Below are 17473 nucleotides of genomic sequence, written 5' to 3' on the forward strand. Positions count from 1 at the left end.
TTGCCCCATGAAACACATGGAGGAAAGGAGAAAATTCATCTTTATAAAATGATAATGGTTAATTATCAAATAATGGTGATTACTGGAGAAATAAGCCCTTAATTGAGAAACCTACTATGCACTTTTAACAAGAACAGTTTTCCAATCATCCAGGAACACTTCCCTCATTCCCCTACCCTCTCATCTCATCTCAGCTTCATGATGAAAAGGTGAGGAATTAATGGAAAATTAAGGAGGCGGCCCTAGGGCATTATGAAGAAACTGAAAGCAGAAAATGTACCGGGGAAGAGGACAAAATATTTCAATTTAACAACTGTTTCCAGGTGGCACCAGTGGTAAAGAACCTGCCTACCAATGCAGGAGGCATAAGAGATGACGGTTTGATCCGTGGGTCGGGAAGATACCCTGGAGAAAGGTATGGAAACCCACTCCAGTATTCTTGCCTGGAGAATCCCATGGACAGAGAAGCCTGGCAGTCCATAGGGTCGCACAGAGCCGGACATAACCGAAGCAATTTAGCACACACACATGCCTGACTACATAAGGGGAAAATACTGTAGAGTTTTTAAAAGAAATGTAGTGGCTCAAAATAAAATTCATAAAACAATTACTTGACCCAGGTGAAGACCATAGGAGTTAATGAGAGGAGAAGCAATCCATTAATTCAGGAATTGAGATGATACCAAGAAACATGCTGGGTGAAATAATACACAAAATTGACTTGGATTAGTGATCAATCAATAATATGGTTTCAATCTCCATTTTTTTTAATCATATTGCTTAAAATGTTTACTTTAACACAGCTGCTGTTCAAAACAGGCTATTGTGGGACTTCTCTGGAGGCACAGTGGTTAAGATTCTGTTCTTCCAATGCTGGGGGCACAGCTTTGATCTCTGGTCAGGGAAGTAAGATCCCACATGCCTCACAGCTCAGCCAACAAAAAAATGAAAGAAAAAAAAATCCCCAAATGGGCTATTGTGAGATGAAGTAACAAACATTCCTAAAATGGAAACTCTCCTTAAAAAAACCTCTGAAAATAAAGCAATAAATGTTCTTTAATCATCAGTTAATGGCCACTAGGTTATTGCAGAACTATTTCAATTAAATGTTTGATCACCACAGTGAGTCACATTTTAAAAATTGCATTTTATTCAATAATTGAAGTTAGATTTCTGAAACATGATATTAATATTAATGCATTTATAATTAAGCTCATGTTACTCATAAAATTTGTATTTAGTGGTAAGGAATATCTGTCGGCATCATCAAGCTGCCAAATTATTCCATTACCTGCTATTCTGTTTATCTTACAACGGTAATGTTGTCACCATATAACATACCACAGAATTTTAAATAGAAAATGGCAATCATGATATAGATGCTATTTTTGGTAGAAATTAGAATACTCAAAATAAAAGGCTTACCAAGAACCCAGACCATAATGAGCATTTCAGTCCAAGTGAACTGTGTGGTTTTCACCCTGAAGATCTGTTTGGGATAGTCGATAACAGTGATGTTTGGCAATGTGGTGATTCCTTCAAATCTGTCTGAAGCATTGAAAACAAGCAGGCCCAGGAAGATGATGAAAGAAGCAGCGTGTGCTACAAACTTCATAAAAGGACTTCGCAGAATTTTCCCCAGCTGTAATGAGGCAAAAAAACAAAACAATCCAAAACCTTTAACTTTAGAAAATCTGGCTTCCACTTATGAAAACTACTATATACACAGGATACAAAAAAAAATGAAGTGAGAACACTCAAAATTCTGCTTTTGTTCTGAAGAGCTACACATTGTGAAAATTACTCCTTTTAGGGGGTATTTCCTTTAAGAATAATTTAAGAAGCCTTCAAACTTCATTGTTTCTAAATATCCAATTTGTCTTAGGATGTACTTCATTCACAGATGCTTTTCTGTAAATTACAAGGCATGTACTTGTTATTCTTATTTTTATGTGAAAGACTATGCACTGTCAAGGTTTTTAGAACCTAGGAAAAGAAACTCCAAATTTGTAACGTATATTTTTTTATAACTGAAATGTTATGATGAGCTTGTTGACTCATTCATTTATAATTGAAATGTTATGATGTGTTTGTAGCACATTACAAACCCTTTGAAGATAAAAAAATACTTACTACCACAGAAGTAAATTTTTGTTCTCATTTCTAAATATTCCAAAATCAATTTGTACTCTGTACAATATAAAAAGGCAAAAAATATTATAACCAACATAAATACTTTATCTGTTACTATCCAATAAAACAGAGAGATACCCAGTAATTAAAACCTCTAAGTAGGTTAACTTAATTAAAAGTCATCCCTGGTTTTGGAAAATCATATAACCAGTTAAAAAGTATTTTTAAAGCTTAGTTTATAATGATTTTAAGGTAACTCTTTTAAAATCCCCTGTGATATAATGTCCTTAAGAGCTCTGTGTTCTAGTGGAAGTGAAAAACAATTCCTCTGTTCCAAGGGTTTCTGCAGTCTAAGAATTAGGTACATTTGGTAGATTCATCAAATAAGTTCTCTATTCTCAGACCCTACTTTCCAACTCAGCGTGTGACCTTAAAAAGCACCAAGGTTCACATTTAAAAGACTGTAACTTCAAACAAATGTTTTTGTATATCCAGAACCTTAATTTGATGTCAACAAATAACCAAAGAATGTCAAGCATTTCTGGGGTTAGACATGAATGCACACAGACAAATGTCACATTTTCCATATTAGACATAGAAAAATAAACCACACATTTACATATCACTGTGCTGTTCCACAGCTGCAGAGAGGGCACGTCCGGGTAGTTTATCCATAGCACAAAGTGATTTGCAGGGAGCTGCCAAGACTCTTTCTTTTAAAGGCTGATCTTTGAAAATGTTAAGTAACATGAAAAAAACAGCAGTCTGCCTATCTTAAAAATGGGATACATGTGGAGAATTCTTACTATACCATCTTTTCACCACAGGATAAGTGGTGTATGGCAGGTATAAACGCGGGCTCCAGGAACAACTCAATTCCCTCCTTTCCCTTCTCTGCTGGGCAGAGTCCACCACATCCTCAGCTGCGCTAAGAGAAAAAAGAATGGACTTCAAAATGCCTACTTCAAACCCAATATGTTTTAACTGACTGAGCAGCCTTAAGAGACACATACATATAAACCCAACCTTTCCAATTCATTTCCCCCAGAAAGGGGAAATTATTTGAGTGAGATATGATTTTTGCTTTAAATGCACGCTCTCTCCTTATCTATAAAGTTTTTAGTCTTTCATGTTTTTGTATTATCAGAATCATGATTCAAAACAAAGGAAATTAGTTGAATCATCAAAACTGATCAAAATGACAACCCTTCTGCATTAAACTACAAGGGCAGCTCAACGATGAAGTGAGATGGATGAATATTCTCACATTTATGGGCCTGAAGCAGGACTCTATGGGGGGAGACCGAGAGATGACAGATTTCCAGGGTCACTTTTGAGTGGCCTTGATTCATTTGGCCTGAAACTGCCTCCATTTAAACAAAACCAGATTTGGGAATATAAAAACAGGATTAAAGGATCTCAGAACTGCTGCCTCTCCCTGGCAGTGCCTTTCATTAACTGAACACGGATTCTGTTAGCGTGACTCCTATTCCTGTCCACATCTTATCTAAGGACTCTCTTAGGCACAATTAAATGGACTGTATACTGGCCAAGTTGAGAGGGGGATAAAAGTCGTGAACAAAAATGATTCAAACAAAACTAAGAAGATAAAGAATCTAAAAAAATCCAAAAGCCCCCCGACCCCAATTCTACATTTTTTTCAATCTCCTAGAGGAACAAAGGGCTTGGGGAACCTGGTATGCGCTCTCTTGAAGACTTTGGATGATACCACTGTTCACAACCATGTTTCACACACTCAGTCTCAGATCTTTTTCACAGGTTCAACCAAGCTGCCCTTCCAGTTTTCAAGTTAACTGTCTCTTGGAACCACCGCAGGAGCGCTGTTCCTCTTCCGCAGGCCAGCCTGGTGGACTATTTAGTAAGCCAGCAATAGGACACGACTGCCTCTTCACAGCTTTTCCTCCTCCCTATCATTGTGGGGGGAGATTTTATCTTAAAAGTCTAAGTGTTATATGCCTGTGCATAGGACCTATCCCACCAGGACCAAATCCTTTTTCATCCCTTATTAGAACTAATCCGGTCATTAAAAGGCAAACTTGAGGCTCTTGAGTCAATTAACATTCAGCTGTAAAACTGATAAGAGCCTTAAGCAGGAAGCTTTTTCCTTTTTTCATCCTCAAAGGACATGGCACATCAACCACAGAGGAAACGGGGGTGGAAAAGCCGGTACCCTGCTGCAAGGGGCGATCCAGTAGCCGACGGCAAGAAACGGAAGGCCCAAGGCCACGACCAGCACCACCAGACACTTGATAGCTACCGTCTGTTCCCGCAGGCCCGAGAGGTTCTCGTACCAGATCGTCAACAGCTGCTGCTGGCAATTGGGGTGAGCCACGAACTGGTGGTCGGACAGGGAGAGAGGGAGAGAGAGAGGAAGGTTACCACGCCATTGTCGACAGCCCAGCTACTCTAAAGCAGGTGCATCCTAGAGATACCAATGCATACCTTTCCAGAATATGGGCATCGGAAGGTTCTGGCAATATTCTTTACCTTCCCCATATTTTTCAAACTTGCTTCAGAACTATCACATGAACCAAAGTGAAAACACAAATGATGATGTTGTTCTTCATCATAATTCCTTCTGATCGAAACTCCCCATATTCACAGACTTCTCTCTGGAATATGGGTGACATATGCTTTTCTTTGTGGAAACATGTCCCATCTTGCTGTCTGCCAGCTGACTTGTATTCAGTTCAAAATGGAAAAGAAAATAGTTATTTGGTTTATTGGACCCTATGGCTAAACGAGAAATGTTTTTGTTTTCTGCGTGCACACGTGCACACTCAGTTCTGTCTGACTTTTTGCGGCCCCATGGATTGTAGCCTGCCAGGCTCCTCTGTCCATGTGATTTTCCAGGCAAGAATACTGAAGTGGGTTGCCATCTCCTCCTCCAGGGGGTCTTCCCACCCAGAGATGGAACTTTTGTCTCCTGCATCTCCTGCATTGGCAGGAAGGCCCTTTACCACTGTGCCTCCTGGGAAGCTGGATTTATTGTTTCATGAGCAACTCCTAAACTGCTACATCTATGAAAAATGTATACATGATGTGTCCTATGTGTATGCATGTTCTACCATAGCAAATATGCAAAAGATCTGCAAAAACTCAATGAATTTCCAAATATTACGCTTAACCCACATTTGCTGTGCTTCCAGGAACTGGCATCAAATATCACTTCTTCCTATTTCAGCAATCTCTACTCTTTCTGTGGCTTCCTCTATCAGAGGTCAAAAAAACTCACACAAACATTTATCTCCATCAGTTCTTTTATAACTACAGCTTTAATCAGGAAAAAAAATGAGCAAATTAAAGCCCTGCTATTTTATTATTTTATTGTTGCCATCTGATTTTGCTAAGTCATCTGTCTGCATCAATTTAGAAGAACTGGGATTTCATTAAGGCCTTGTCTTTACTCGGGGAGCAGAATGTATCTGTACAAGGTCCCTATGTCAAAAGGTGCCCATTTGTTGGATATGCCTTTCTTTGAAAGGCCAGGTGTACTTTGCCCAAACTTGGGAATTATTCAGGGTCACTCACAATTCAACTATGAGTGTTGATATAGTTTTAAAAAGGAGTGCTTAGCAACACAAAAATCAACGAATCACTATCTTCTATATAAATGCAATAAACAACAAAGAACCTGTTTAGGAAATACTTGTGAAACGTGAAATATTTTTGCAAATTCTGAGATGCAAAGAAAGCAGCTGCAGTTCTTCCTAGGCATAGCATTCAACTCTAATCAAGTTCCAGGAAACTATCTGAATGCTTTTTAGTAACTCTAGGCAATTCTTCTAGTTACTTGGATATTTATCAATAGCATACCGACAAGGAAATAAACAGGTCTTCACTCAGTGGTGTATAGTTTCCAATCAGCTGTTCTAACTTTAAAACAAGAAGAGAAAAAATAAATAGATAAATAAAACCTCTTCCCCTAGGGTGGGCGGGAAAGGTGCAATTCTCCCCAAATCCCCACTCTTTCTCCCAGTGTGCACCCGCCCTTTGGGAGATCCATTGACTCTGCTATGACAGCTGCCAACATCGTGCAGAGGCAAACTTGACAATCCATTGACAGAGGTGGTGAGGATGAATTTACAAATATCAGGTCTGACATTCTTAACTGAATTTTTTCCCCATTAACACAGGCTAGTAGGACTAGGGAGATTGAAAGTACTAAGAAAAAGGTACAATTTTTTTTTTATTGCTGTATGAGTTCAATGCAAAGGGGCATATTTTATCTTGTAAGTTCCTTTCAATTCAGTTATAGACATCCCAGGTCCAGAGGCTCACAGGCTATTGCCAGCTTCTAAGCATATATTAGATCTTCTTTCCAAATTCAAGATTCTGTCACTCTTTCAAAGTTCTAATTTTTGAAAACAGTATTTCAAGACCAATGCAGCCATTATTCAAACTCGTGATGAGATATAATCAAAGTTAAAGGCTTCCTGGGGGTCTGTGTAACAATTTCCTAGGATTCTTGCCAAGAATTTCTCCAAATTTCCACTTCTGCTCTGTACTCTACTGGATCCTTATGTTCCTGCTTCACCCCTCCTTCTATGTTAAAAATCCCCATCTCCTCCATGGTTCTTAAATGCCTGTCTCATTCATTAATTCATTTTATTCTCTACAATGTCATAAACCCTTCATAGATGCCAGGCAGGTGTTCAGTATTTGGTACAAGAAGATGAAAAGGGAGCTTCAGTGTTTCCGTAAGTCATAAATGGTCCCTGCTCTAGGGGTACACAGTAAGCTCTACATAAATGTGAAAAAGTTATTAGAACAGAGACTTGGAGTTCATGTACTTGCCAAGATAAACAATCAGCATTTAAAACAGTCTTAATTTTGAATGTTGGTCCAAATGTCTTGGGGTCTGGATGATCCCAAGTGGGATAGATATAAATAAAAGGCAGTCCTATGACTCCAGCCAGGCTCAGCTTAGGAAGGGGATGGTGCATTCAGAGAAATCTACAGGTGGAGAATACAATGTCATCAAACCAGATTAACACTTAGGAAGTCAACATGCACTTTTTTTTTTTAAATAGGTCAAGGTTTCTGTAAAACAGAAAATCCACCTGAAGTTAACACAAGTTAACACACTTGGACATGTGTTCGTATGAAACTGACGGACACATTCCCCTTTGGTGAGTGTCCACCTCTTCTTTCCTAGGTTTCAAACTCCTGAGTACAGAAATATTAACGTTGTAGCATGGCTCCCTCTTCTTGCTCTCCATCCTTGAGCTAATCTTTACATTTAAATCTGTAAATGCTCTGTGGCTTTAATTACACTGTGCAGGGTTTACAAAGCTCTAAAGACTTGGTGGAAACCAATCCTTTGCACATGGCCTTATGTAAAGATCAACCTTTGACCTGGTGTGACTTGTACAATACAATGCAAACACTTAACATATGTTAAATACTAGGAAAAATCATGGAGTTTGTACTTCATTTGTTATACTTTAAAATTCAGCTTAATTCAGGTGTATCTCACAGTAGTAATTCTACCTTTTTATAAAATTTTATTAGAGTATAGTTGACTTACAATGTTGCATACATTTCAGCTATACAGCAAAGTTAATCAGTTATACATATACCCATTTTTTCTTTTAGATTCTTTCAAAAAATAATTGTATTTAGTTATTTATTTATTTTTTGGCTGTGCTGGGTCTTTCTTGCTATGCGGGCTTTCCACTAGTTGTGGTGAGTAGGGGTACTCTTTAGTTGCAATGCATGGGTTTCTCATGGGATGTGGCTTCTCTTGCTGTGGAGCATGGGCTCCAGGACTTCAGGCTCATGAGATGTGGCTCCTGGGCTCCAGAACACAGGCTCCTGAGTTGTGGCACACAGACTTAGTTGCTCTGCATCCTGGGGGATCTTCCAGACCAGGAATGGAACCCATGTCTCCTGCATTGGCAGGCAGATTCTTTACCACGGAGCCCCAGGGAAGCCCTTTCTTAGGTTCGTCTCCCATATAGACCATGACAGAGTACTGAGTACAGTTCCCTGTGCAGCAGTTTCTTGTTAGTTATTAACATCTATTTAATATATAGTCAGTCCCAATCTCCCAATTTATCCCTTCCCGCTCTTAGCCCTGGTAACCATAATCTTGTTTTCTACACCAGTGATTGAGATCATAATACAGCACCATATGGCAGCTGTTGATTCCTTTTAATCCACGGAAAGAAAACACAAATAGATAGTTTCCTGTGACAATTTAAAATCCTAATACAAGCACAGAAGGAACAGTTTTTAAAAGAAAATAAAACCAATATAATAGTAGTAAATGAGGACAAAGAAGCTAATCCCTTTAGGAGATGAGTTTTGCTGTTTTCAATGACTTTCAAAATAGGGCAGTAACCTTTATCTCCTAAAACTGTTTTACCTCCTAAAAAATCTCTTTGTGCCTCCATACCAGTCAGAGCAAGCTGAATAAAATTTGTATGCAGTTTCCTAACTTCAGTGGACCAATAAATTGAAACCATTACAGAAATAATACCCTTATTTGAGGTTTTCTGATTTAAAGGGAAAATGCTTGACATACAAGAAAAATCTCAGTCTTTCAGTGGAATAAAACTACCGGAGCATAGAGAACAACCTTTATTCCCTGTCAAATAACTGATAGATTATAAACGGAGCCACCAATACGGGCAGCTGATAAATTTCAACTTAAATAAAATTCACATTACACTGTCTTCTTTACCAAATTAGCTTTTCCAAGAACTATATTCACGGGAATACTGTTGTACAGAAACATGGTAGGAACACTCTGTTTTTGTTTTTATTGCTGGAGCCACAGTTTATAATATTTAAAAGCAAATATTCTCGTGAACAGAAACTAGGTCATTCATCTTTTTAAAGTTCTTTGAATTGTGAAGAACTCTGCTATACAGTCGAGGTTGGCACAATACTGTAAATCAATCATGCTTCAAAAATATAAAAATTTTAAAAATCCTGAAAACTTATACTGTACATATTTTCTGTATTTCAAACCTACTGAGTGCAAAATGCTGCTACCAGGAGCTAACCCGCTGTTACCGCTCCGTGCCGGGCACACACCTGGCAGAGATCTGACATGCAGAACCCATTCCCGCTCTGGCCGGTACATTCAGCCCAAAGTCTCTGCAGTGGATTTACCACTCTTTCGTTGCATTGCTCAACTTCTGGACTTTCTTTGCACATTTTCTGCAAATACAGTGGATCATTTTAGGTGTCTATATGGCTGCATATCTCTTTTCTAGATGATCTTTCTATAGTTAAACCTAATCTCACTGTTGGAGGAAATAGAGGAAGGAGGAAAAACTTAGGAAAGGTCTCCTCTTTCTCAAGAGCTTGGTTTTCCAGATTCAATGGTCCATCAAGTTCTGGTATCTTTTTATCTTTGTCACAGGCTTCCTTAAAATACACAAGGCTCACTTGAGGTAGGTAGGACTCCTGTTATTTCTATGTGTGGGTATGGATTGATATTAATCCACAAGTCAGAGGATAGAGGTACAGTCACAATTAGAGCTCGGGACTGTGGGGGGGGGGGGCGCTAGCAAATAATCCATTACTCTAATTGGAAAACGACGAATGGTTTTGCCTAAAAGTTACTTTTCTTGTACTTATTTTCAAAAAACCAAATTTCACCCTCCACTCTTCCATAATGTGTGTAACTACAAATAGTAACAACATTTACTATCTTTTAGTTGTATGATCTACCTTAGAGACCCCTCAGAAGTAACTCAGAGATGAATAACCTTCAACATCCATTCCCTCATAGAGAACGCCTTATTGTTCATCCCCCACCAGTACTGTATGATTGCTCATTTCACTAAAAGCACTGAGATTGTAATTTTTTATAATTTTTAATTTTTTAATAATTTGAGTGAAGGCAGATGGTATTTATATGATAATATGCATCTCATATTACTAGAGGGTTTGAAATTTTTAAATGCATTTGTTAGCCATTTGAATTTTCTTTTCTGTGAATTACCTACCTATAGAAGCTTTTTGCTTATTTTTCTACAGACCTCTGGAAATTTTCCCTATAAATTTGCCTGTGCACTTTGGTTATCAAGAGTATCATTCCTGGGACTTCCCTGGTGGTCCACTGCTTAAGAATCTGCCTGCCAATGCAGGGGACACGAGTTCAGTCCTTGGTCTGGGAAGATCCCCCATGCCTCAGAGCAACTCAGCCCACATGCCACAACTATTGAACTCACGCATCCCAGAGCTGGTGCTCTGCAAAAAGAGAGGTCCGAGCACCGCAACTAGAGAGTAGCCCCTGCTTGTGGCAACTAGAGAAAGCCTACGTGCAGCAATGAAGACCCAGTGTGGCCAAAAATAAATAAATAATTTTTTAAAGGGAAAGGAATGACCTGTTTAAAAAAAAAAAAAAGAATATCAATCCTCTGTCTCTCTAAGTTATAGTATAGAAAAAAATTCTCCTAGTTTGCCCTTTGCCTTTTTATGATCTTTTTGCTGTACAGAGTTTTAAGTTACATATGGTCAAATAATTTATATTTTTGTTTTCTATTTTTTCTACTGCTTTTATACTGAAAAAATCTTTTCCCACATAAACGTTAAACTCATGTTCAGACTTCAATTCAGATTTCTTTTGTGTTTTCATTTTCTTGGTTAACTGTCATTGAGTCTCTAAGGCCTGGGGTGAACTCACAGTGATTTCTAGGGAGGACCTAAGCCCTGGGAACTCTGAGCTTAGAAAGAACTCAATAGACCCAGAATCGCAATTGGAAGCAGATATTGGAAAGATGGCAGAAGAGACATCTTGAGTTTCTTAGGGGACCTAAATAATTTAACATTATATAAAACTGGTTTCCTTGGTGGAATTATGGACTGATTTGAATAAATATGTTTATTAAATTACAAGGGGAAAAATTTCACAACAAAGTATCTTGAAATCCCAATGCCATGCATGTAGCTATGCTCAATTTCAGTGCCATAGTCTGTAGGGTTCATGAATATTACAACCCAAGAGGTTATTTTACTTGGGGACTAGAAGGGAGATGATGGGAAAAGGAAGTAGCAGAAGTGGGTGGAAGAATTTTTGCTCCTTGCTAGATGGAGACGGGTGAGTGTTGAGTGAAGAATGAAGGAAGATTTGGAGAGAAAGAAAGAAAGAGGATCTGGGGCTTTGGGGACATTACAGAATAAACTTCTTATATACATTTATTGGGTGAAGATTCCAAATCAAAGATTTTAACTAATACTTATTTTATAGCATAAAATAGACAAAACCAGAAGTACGTGCAAAGTCCTAAATCTCCTTTCAGTTCCAGATACATTTTGCTGTTGTTTTCTGGTGGTTGACTGACAGGAAATTTATTATTAACTGACACCTCATACATTGTAACCCTACACATCAATTCATTTAAAATTAACATGCAAGAAGACATTCACTCTGGAAGACAGTTTGGTTAACAGAAGCACATCTGTAGATGAGCTATCTCTGCTAATATGACACTTTGAAAGCAATGACAAAGAACCAGTGACAACTGAAATCAATTCTCTCCTCTCAGGAGCTAAAGGCAAGAGATGCCTGTTGCAAGGTCTGTGAATAAATGTCTAGTTTTCTAAAAACAGTTTAATATCAATCTTATTCAAAGCTATCTTTTTCTTCCAGTACAGCAAAATGTCAACTAGCATGCCTGCTCTGAGAGGGGCCAGTTGAGCCAATGACAATTTCTTGAAGTTATTTTACAACAACATTTAATGAGAATCTTCTTATTTCACTTCTTATTAAGTAGAGGGGAGATCTGTCATTAATTGCTGACTATAATTTTGTGAAGACCACAATGTGGAAGTTCTTTACATTGTGGTAGAACTGTGTGTACACACACACACACACACACACACACACAGATTCCCCCATGCTCACCTGCTGCTAGGGTGCAAACACTGTCCTAGGTTCCCCTGGTCAGAGGCATGTGTGCATACCTCTGATTTGGAAGGAGCCTTTTACAACAGGCAGGACTCAGGAAGTCCCTTCTGTTGGTAGGGAACTGACCCTCTGCAGCAGAGGCAGAATTGTTCTGTTTGGGTCATAGAAACGTCCATACCAAGTTAGTTCTGGGCCTGGCTCTGGGCAAGGTTTCTGCAAGCACAGCTTAAATAATCTTGCTCTTCCACCTCTCAAAGAGTCTGTGTGCCTGCTAATATTTCTTACTCAATTCTTTTCTGTTTAAATTGGCTATAACCTACCACTAAGGACCAAACCAGCACAATAAACATGAAATGTCTTTGATGACTAAGAACTGAACTTAAGTATCATCATTCTTATTTATTTACTTCGACTGTGACAGGTTTAGGTTGTGGATCTAGTTCCACAACCAGGGATTGAACTCGGGTCCCCTGAATTGGGAGCACAAAGTTTTAGCCACTGTACCATCAGGGAAGTCTCAAGAGTCATCATTCTGAGAATGAATTTTCAAATGCAGAAATGTGATTAGCTAATAATTACTGAGCAATCACCATTAACACTATGCCAGTGCTAATTACTTTACTTGCATTAGCTCATGTAATCCTTAAAACAACTGAAATAGTAGTTGTCTCCACCACCAAAAAGCAGAATGAGGTTTAGATTGATCAAGAGGTTTGCCCTGCCAGAGAAGACAAGTCAGGACTTGAACTCTTGCAAGTTAGCTCCAGGGTCTGCCCTCTTAAACACCACACCACACTGCAGGAACAAGAGAAGATTCCACTATACACAGATTGACCATTTCGTGAACCCAGATCTACTCCTGACAATAGCTTACTTTTTCATGATTTAAAGTATAAAAATTTAAGTTACGTAAAATATGCATAAATGATTAGATTCTGAATAGCTGAGATTTTTATTATAAGTGGAACAACGTAACTACAATTGATATGAATTATTTAAAGCCCCACACAAGTAGCAAATACATCTATCTGCAATACCCAGAGTAAAAAGGTAATCATAATTTTTATTTTTTTGGCAACTGCATAAAATTCCATAGCTGTATGATCTTAGACATGTCATTTAAGTCTGGTGAACTTCAGTGCCCTTATAGAATAAAAATCTCATCACCAAACACCTATTTTATAGATGAGATGGATAATAACAAAGGCTTGTCCCAAGGTTAACATGAGTTAACCTGAGTACATATGTAACAGTGCCTTACAAAAAATGTATACAAGTAACAGATTTTATTATCTTTAACCACATTGCTATGAGCAGTTTACAAAGTTCTTTTGCATATCTTAATCCACTGAAATCCCACCAAAACCCTGATATAGGTAAGAGGTATTATTCTCCTTTTATATGAGGAAAATGAAATTTAAAGAAGTTTTATGATTTATCCAAGATCCGACAATGGATAAAAAGTGGAAAAGATTGGAGCTAGGTACTTGACTCAAAACTTCACCATGATACCATTTAATCTATTTAATAAAGGAAAAAATTTCTTTGTCAATATCTGTTTTTATTATTTAAAAAACTCTCCTGGGATTATGGCATAGTTGATATTACATGTTTATTTCAATATGGAGCTGGATGAAAGTAGGCCACTCACCTTTTTGACTTCATACTTAATGGCAAGTTTGACCCGACTCAGTGAAGCTTTGTGCCTATGCATCTCCAGAGGATCTGCCGATTCCAGGTCTCCATTCAGAATGGCTTCTACCTCTTCTGAGTCTCTGCAAAGATCCAGCACCCCCACCACGAAGTCTTTGCATTGCATAGAGAGCTTCCGATAGTCATTCTAAGAACAAGATGGTTAGAGTTTAATGCAGAGAATGTGCTTTAGTTCAGTGGAAAGTGTTCAGGGGTTTTGTAAATTAGAAAAAGTCTACCTAACTCTGGGCAGGAAGTTTTAGCCCTCAGGTAGATGCAAGGTTTGTTGAGTTAGATACCAGCTGGATTTGCTTCCACCTCCCTCCTTACCCAGGACCTAATACATATAAGACAGTTCTGAAAATGGTGTGCAAATAAGTAACTGGTTTTCATTAAGAAATACTGGATAAATGCTTAATGCTGAAAGGCCAAAGTATCAAATGAGTATCAAATTGCGTCTCTCTTGTACAGATAAACAGTAGTTTTCTTAAAGCCAAAACAAAGCCATTTCTATGATGAAAATTCCTTAAGTGATGATCTGACATAGAAAACTGACTATACATGAATATAACCTGTCTGGTTTACTATCCATTGCCTTATTGGAGACAGTGCTTTTCAAACTGTAGTCCTCAGGCCAGCAGCCTCAGTAGCACCTGGACATGTGTTAGAAACATAAATTCTCAGACTCCACCCAAGACATCCTGATTAGAAACTGATGATGAGGGGCAGCAATGTGTTAACACACTCTCCCAGTGTTTCTGACACACACTTGTGTTTGAGAATGACGGTTTACAGTGAAAGCAAAGAGGAGGACAGGAACCAACACAGAGGGTATTTTTTTCTTGTTTGTCTGAAGGGCACATTATCATGTCCTGTAGAACCAGAAGGAGAGAAATGTCTGATTATATATAATTGAATTCTCAAGGGTTGCAGAATATCAATACCTGAGAGAAAATTTTTCAGGCCACTGGAACTGACACCTTGCTAAAAATAATCTGTGAATCTTTAATTTCATTAGCATATTTATGTAGTGCCATGGACTGGTAGAAGGCATTTGTCAGCATTCCCTGCTACCTTCTGAATGGAGCTCTATTTCCAGCCCATTGGTTCCAATCCAGGTGTTAATGACCATCTCTCAGGAAAATGTCTTCCTTCTGCAACCCCCAGCTCCACTTCTACAACTTTCACTAAAATCAGGAGAATTAATAATAATAATGATAATATTATCAGATGATAATCTAGTTTGGTTCACTTGAGGAAAATAGAATTCCTCATTTCAACATGTCCTGAGATACTGTACATGTCTAATAACTGGGTAACATTTGGGATGGCAGAATTTCTCAGTTTCCAAATATCATACTTAAAATATTTAAATCATCTTCATACAACATGAAAAAGTTCCATTTTTCCCCTTAAATAATTAACTTGATTTGATGTGCAAAAATCACTGCACCAACTAAAATAAACAAGAAGAGGAAAGACTGTTTAAAGCCTACACAGACTAAAATAGTTTCCATTTCAGATATCAGAAATTCAGATAAAGAAGAGTTGCAGTTAATCCTTTTCCCCTCATAAGGGAACAAATAAAATGAATAAAAACTTCAGTCTTTGGTTTCCATTCAAGTTTGGTACCATGCAACTGATAAAATTAATAAAATGTTCAATCTCTGGTTTCTATGCAGAGTGTCAGTTAAATATCCATCTGCCTTCCATTCCTGGAAGACTAATGAAATATTTTATTATAGCATCCAGAAGAAGTATTAAATCCATGTCTGTTTCCATATAAAGCTCCCCTCTTAGTACATTTTTTAAATGAAATTTCCTCCTGTTACTCGTCAGTTCAGACTGTTCTATAAGATTTGATACGACACAGGATGGCCGATTCTCCATTGATCAGAAGTAAAAAAAGACTTTTTTCTCTTCTCAAATAAAACATAGAAACCACTTCTGCAGTAATACCCAAATACTAACTCATTATCTTTAAAATTATAACCTGTAAATTATCTGATACTAAAGAAAGCTTTGTGTTTCTTTTTCACATCCACTAAAAGATCAGTCAGGAAGCAAAAAACAAACAAGTAAGTTGCAAGGACAACACTTTGTTTTTGTAACAATTTAATCATTTCCTCCTGGAAGAAATCTGCTATCCAAGTACAGAAAATAATCTGAGATGGAGGTAATGGCGATTTCTTCTATTGGGCTTACAGAATACCATTTCGCCAATATATGCAGCTGACTCCATCAGTTCTACCATGAGGTCCTGTCTCACTACTTCACAACTCAGACCTTTCGTCTGGTCCAAATTTTCTAATGATTTTCTCTAAATTTAGTTTTGCTTGGTTATCTTTCTTGTGTGACTTTTCCATTACCACGGTCCTCCACAAATTTCCCAGATGGGTCTGCAGCCCACTGTACAGAGCAGAAACTCAAAACCTGGAAGGCCTGCTCAAGCCAGAGGAAGAACAATGAAGCCTGGGCCTCGTCACAACCTGTCTGCAGGTTTCAGGAGGTTTTTAACGTTCATGGTTTAATCGCTTTTAATTCTTAACAGGAAAACTGAAATTCAACACTAAGCAGGTTTGCTCCTGTCAGATCCTCTCCCTAATAATAAAAGAGGCAGGACAGTGTAGTGGTTAAAAGGATAAATCTGAAACCAGACTTCCTGGATTTGAATACTGGTTCCACCACTTCCTAGCTGTGTGACCTTAGAGAAGGTGAGAACTCTCTGATGAGAATAAGCCTGTCTATTATTGCTGTTGGGCTTCTCTAGGGGCTCAGGGAAAGACTCTGCCTGCAGTGTGGGAGACCTGGGTTCAATCCCTGGGTGGGTTAGATCCGCTAGAGCAGGGCATGGCAACCCACTCCAGTATTCTTGCCTAAGAAATCCCATGGACAGAGGAGCCTGGCGGGCTACAGTCCATGGGGTCACAAAGAGTCAGACATGACTGAGCAACTCAGCACAGCACAGCAAAGTACTGCTGCTATGAGGATTAAATGCTTTGAGTGGGCTTGGTCCACGTCAACTACAGAATTGCTTCCACATTACTAGGTACAGCATGTTACATAGAAGAGCTAGAACTGGGACTCAGGGCACCCAAACCTAGGCTTAGCAGATGGTACGTTGGCTATTGTCTTTCTTTTCTCACTTGTAAAATGAGAGGTCTGTATAGGCGGATGATTCCTAGAGTATTTTCCTGCTATCAAATGCTACCTTGCTTTTGGACTACATTCATTTTCCTCTTCCTTACTGTCCTACTGTGATATAACTTGAAATTGTTTTTCTACTTTACAAAAGGAAAATCTAAGGCACAGGGAAAGCACAATGCCTTTTTTTAAAGTGCATCTTTGATTCAGAATTAGGAAATTTCAGCTTAATAAATGGCTAGCTTCCTCGCCACTGACATTTGGAAGATGAGACATGGAGCTTAGCCTCTCCAATACTCCGCTTCTCCGAACAGTTTCAGACAGCATTTGCACATTGAAAATACTTCTTTAATAACCTGTCACCAAGCTGTCCTCCACTCATCTATCTAAATCTATATCCTAGAATGTCCAACTCTTGGGATAATGACCTTCATATGTTTTTGACACCATGCTGCCTGTACTCTTCAAGGACCTTTGAAGACTGCACAATAGCTGAGAACCTTCGCTGAAGCACCTAAGTGATGGCAGTCTGAGGGATGATATACTGGGTCTTACAGGCCACTGATAAGATGAATACTCTTCTGCATTTGAAATGGAAAAAAAATCATGTCTTTT

At 38.4% G+C, this 17473-nt stretch overlaps 1 protein-coding gene across 4 annotated transcripts in view; it reads right to left on the bottom strand.

Annotated features, from left to right (window-relative positions):
* Positions 1-17473, bottom strand: part of TRPC3 (transient receptor potential cation channel subfamily C member 3) — a 71324-nt gene that overhangs the window by 28930 nt on the left and 24921 nt on the right. For 3 of the 4 annotated variants that reach the window (XM_043902333.1, XM_043902332.1, XM_043902335.1), the window contains exons 3-5: positions 13674-13862; positions 4325-4489; positions 1426-1642 (exon numbers count right to left, since the gene is read on the bottom strand). In XM_043902333.1, the coding sequence (XP_043758268.1) occupies positions 1426-1642; positions 4325-4489; positions 13674-13862 (571 nt within the window). The remainder of the gene's footprint in view (positions 1-1425; positions 1643-4324; positions 4490-13673; positions 13863-17473) is intronic. The other variant, XM_043902334.1, reaches the window with a different exon arrangement.

The sequence above is a fragment of the Cervus elaphus genome, chromosome 5 (genome assembly GCF_910594005.1).
Source record: "Cervus elaphus chromosome 5, mCerEla1.1, whole genome shotgun sequence".
Lineage (NCBI taxonomy): Eukaryota > Metazoa > Chordata > Mammalia > Artiodactyla > Cervidae > Cervus > Cervus elaphus.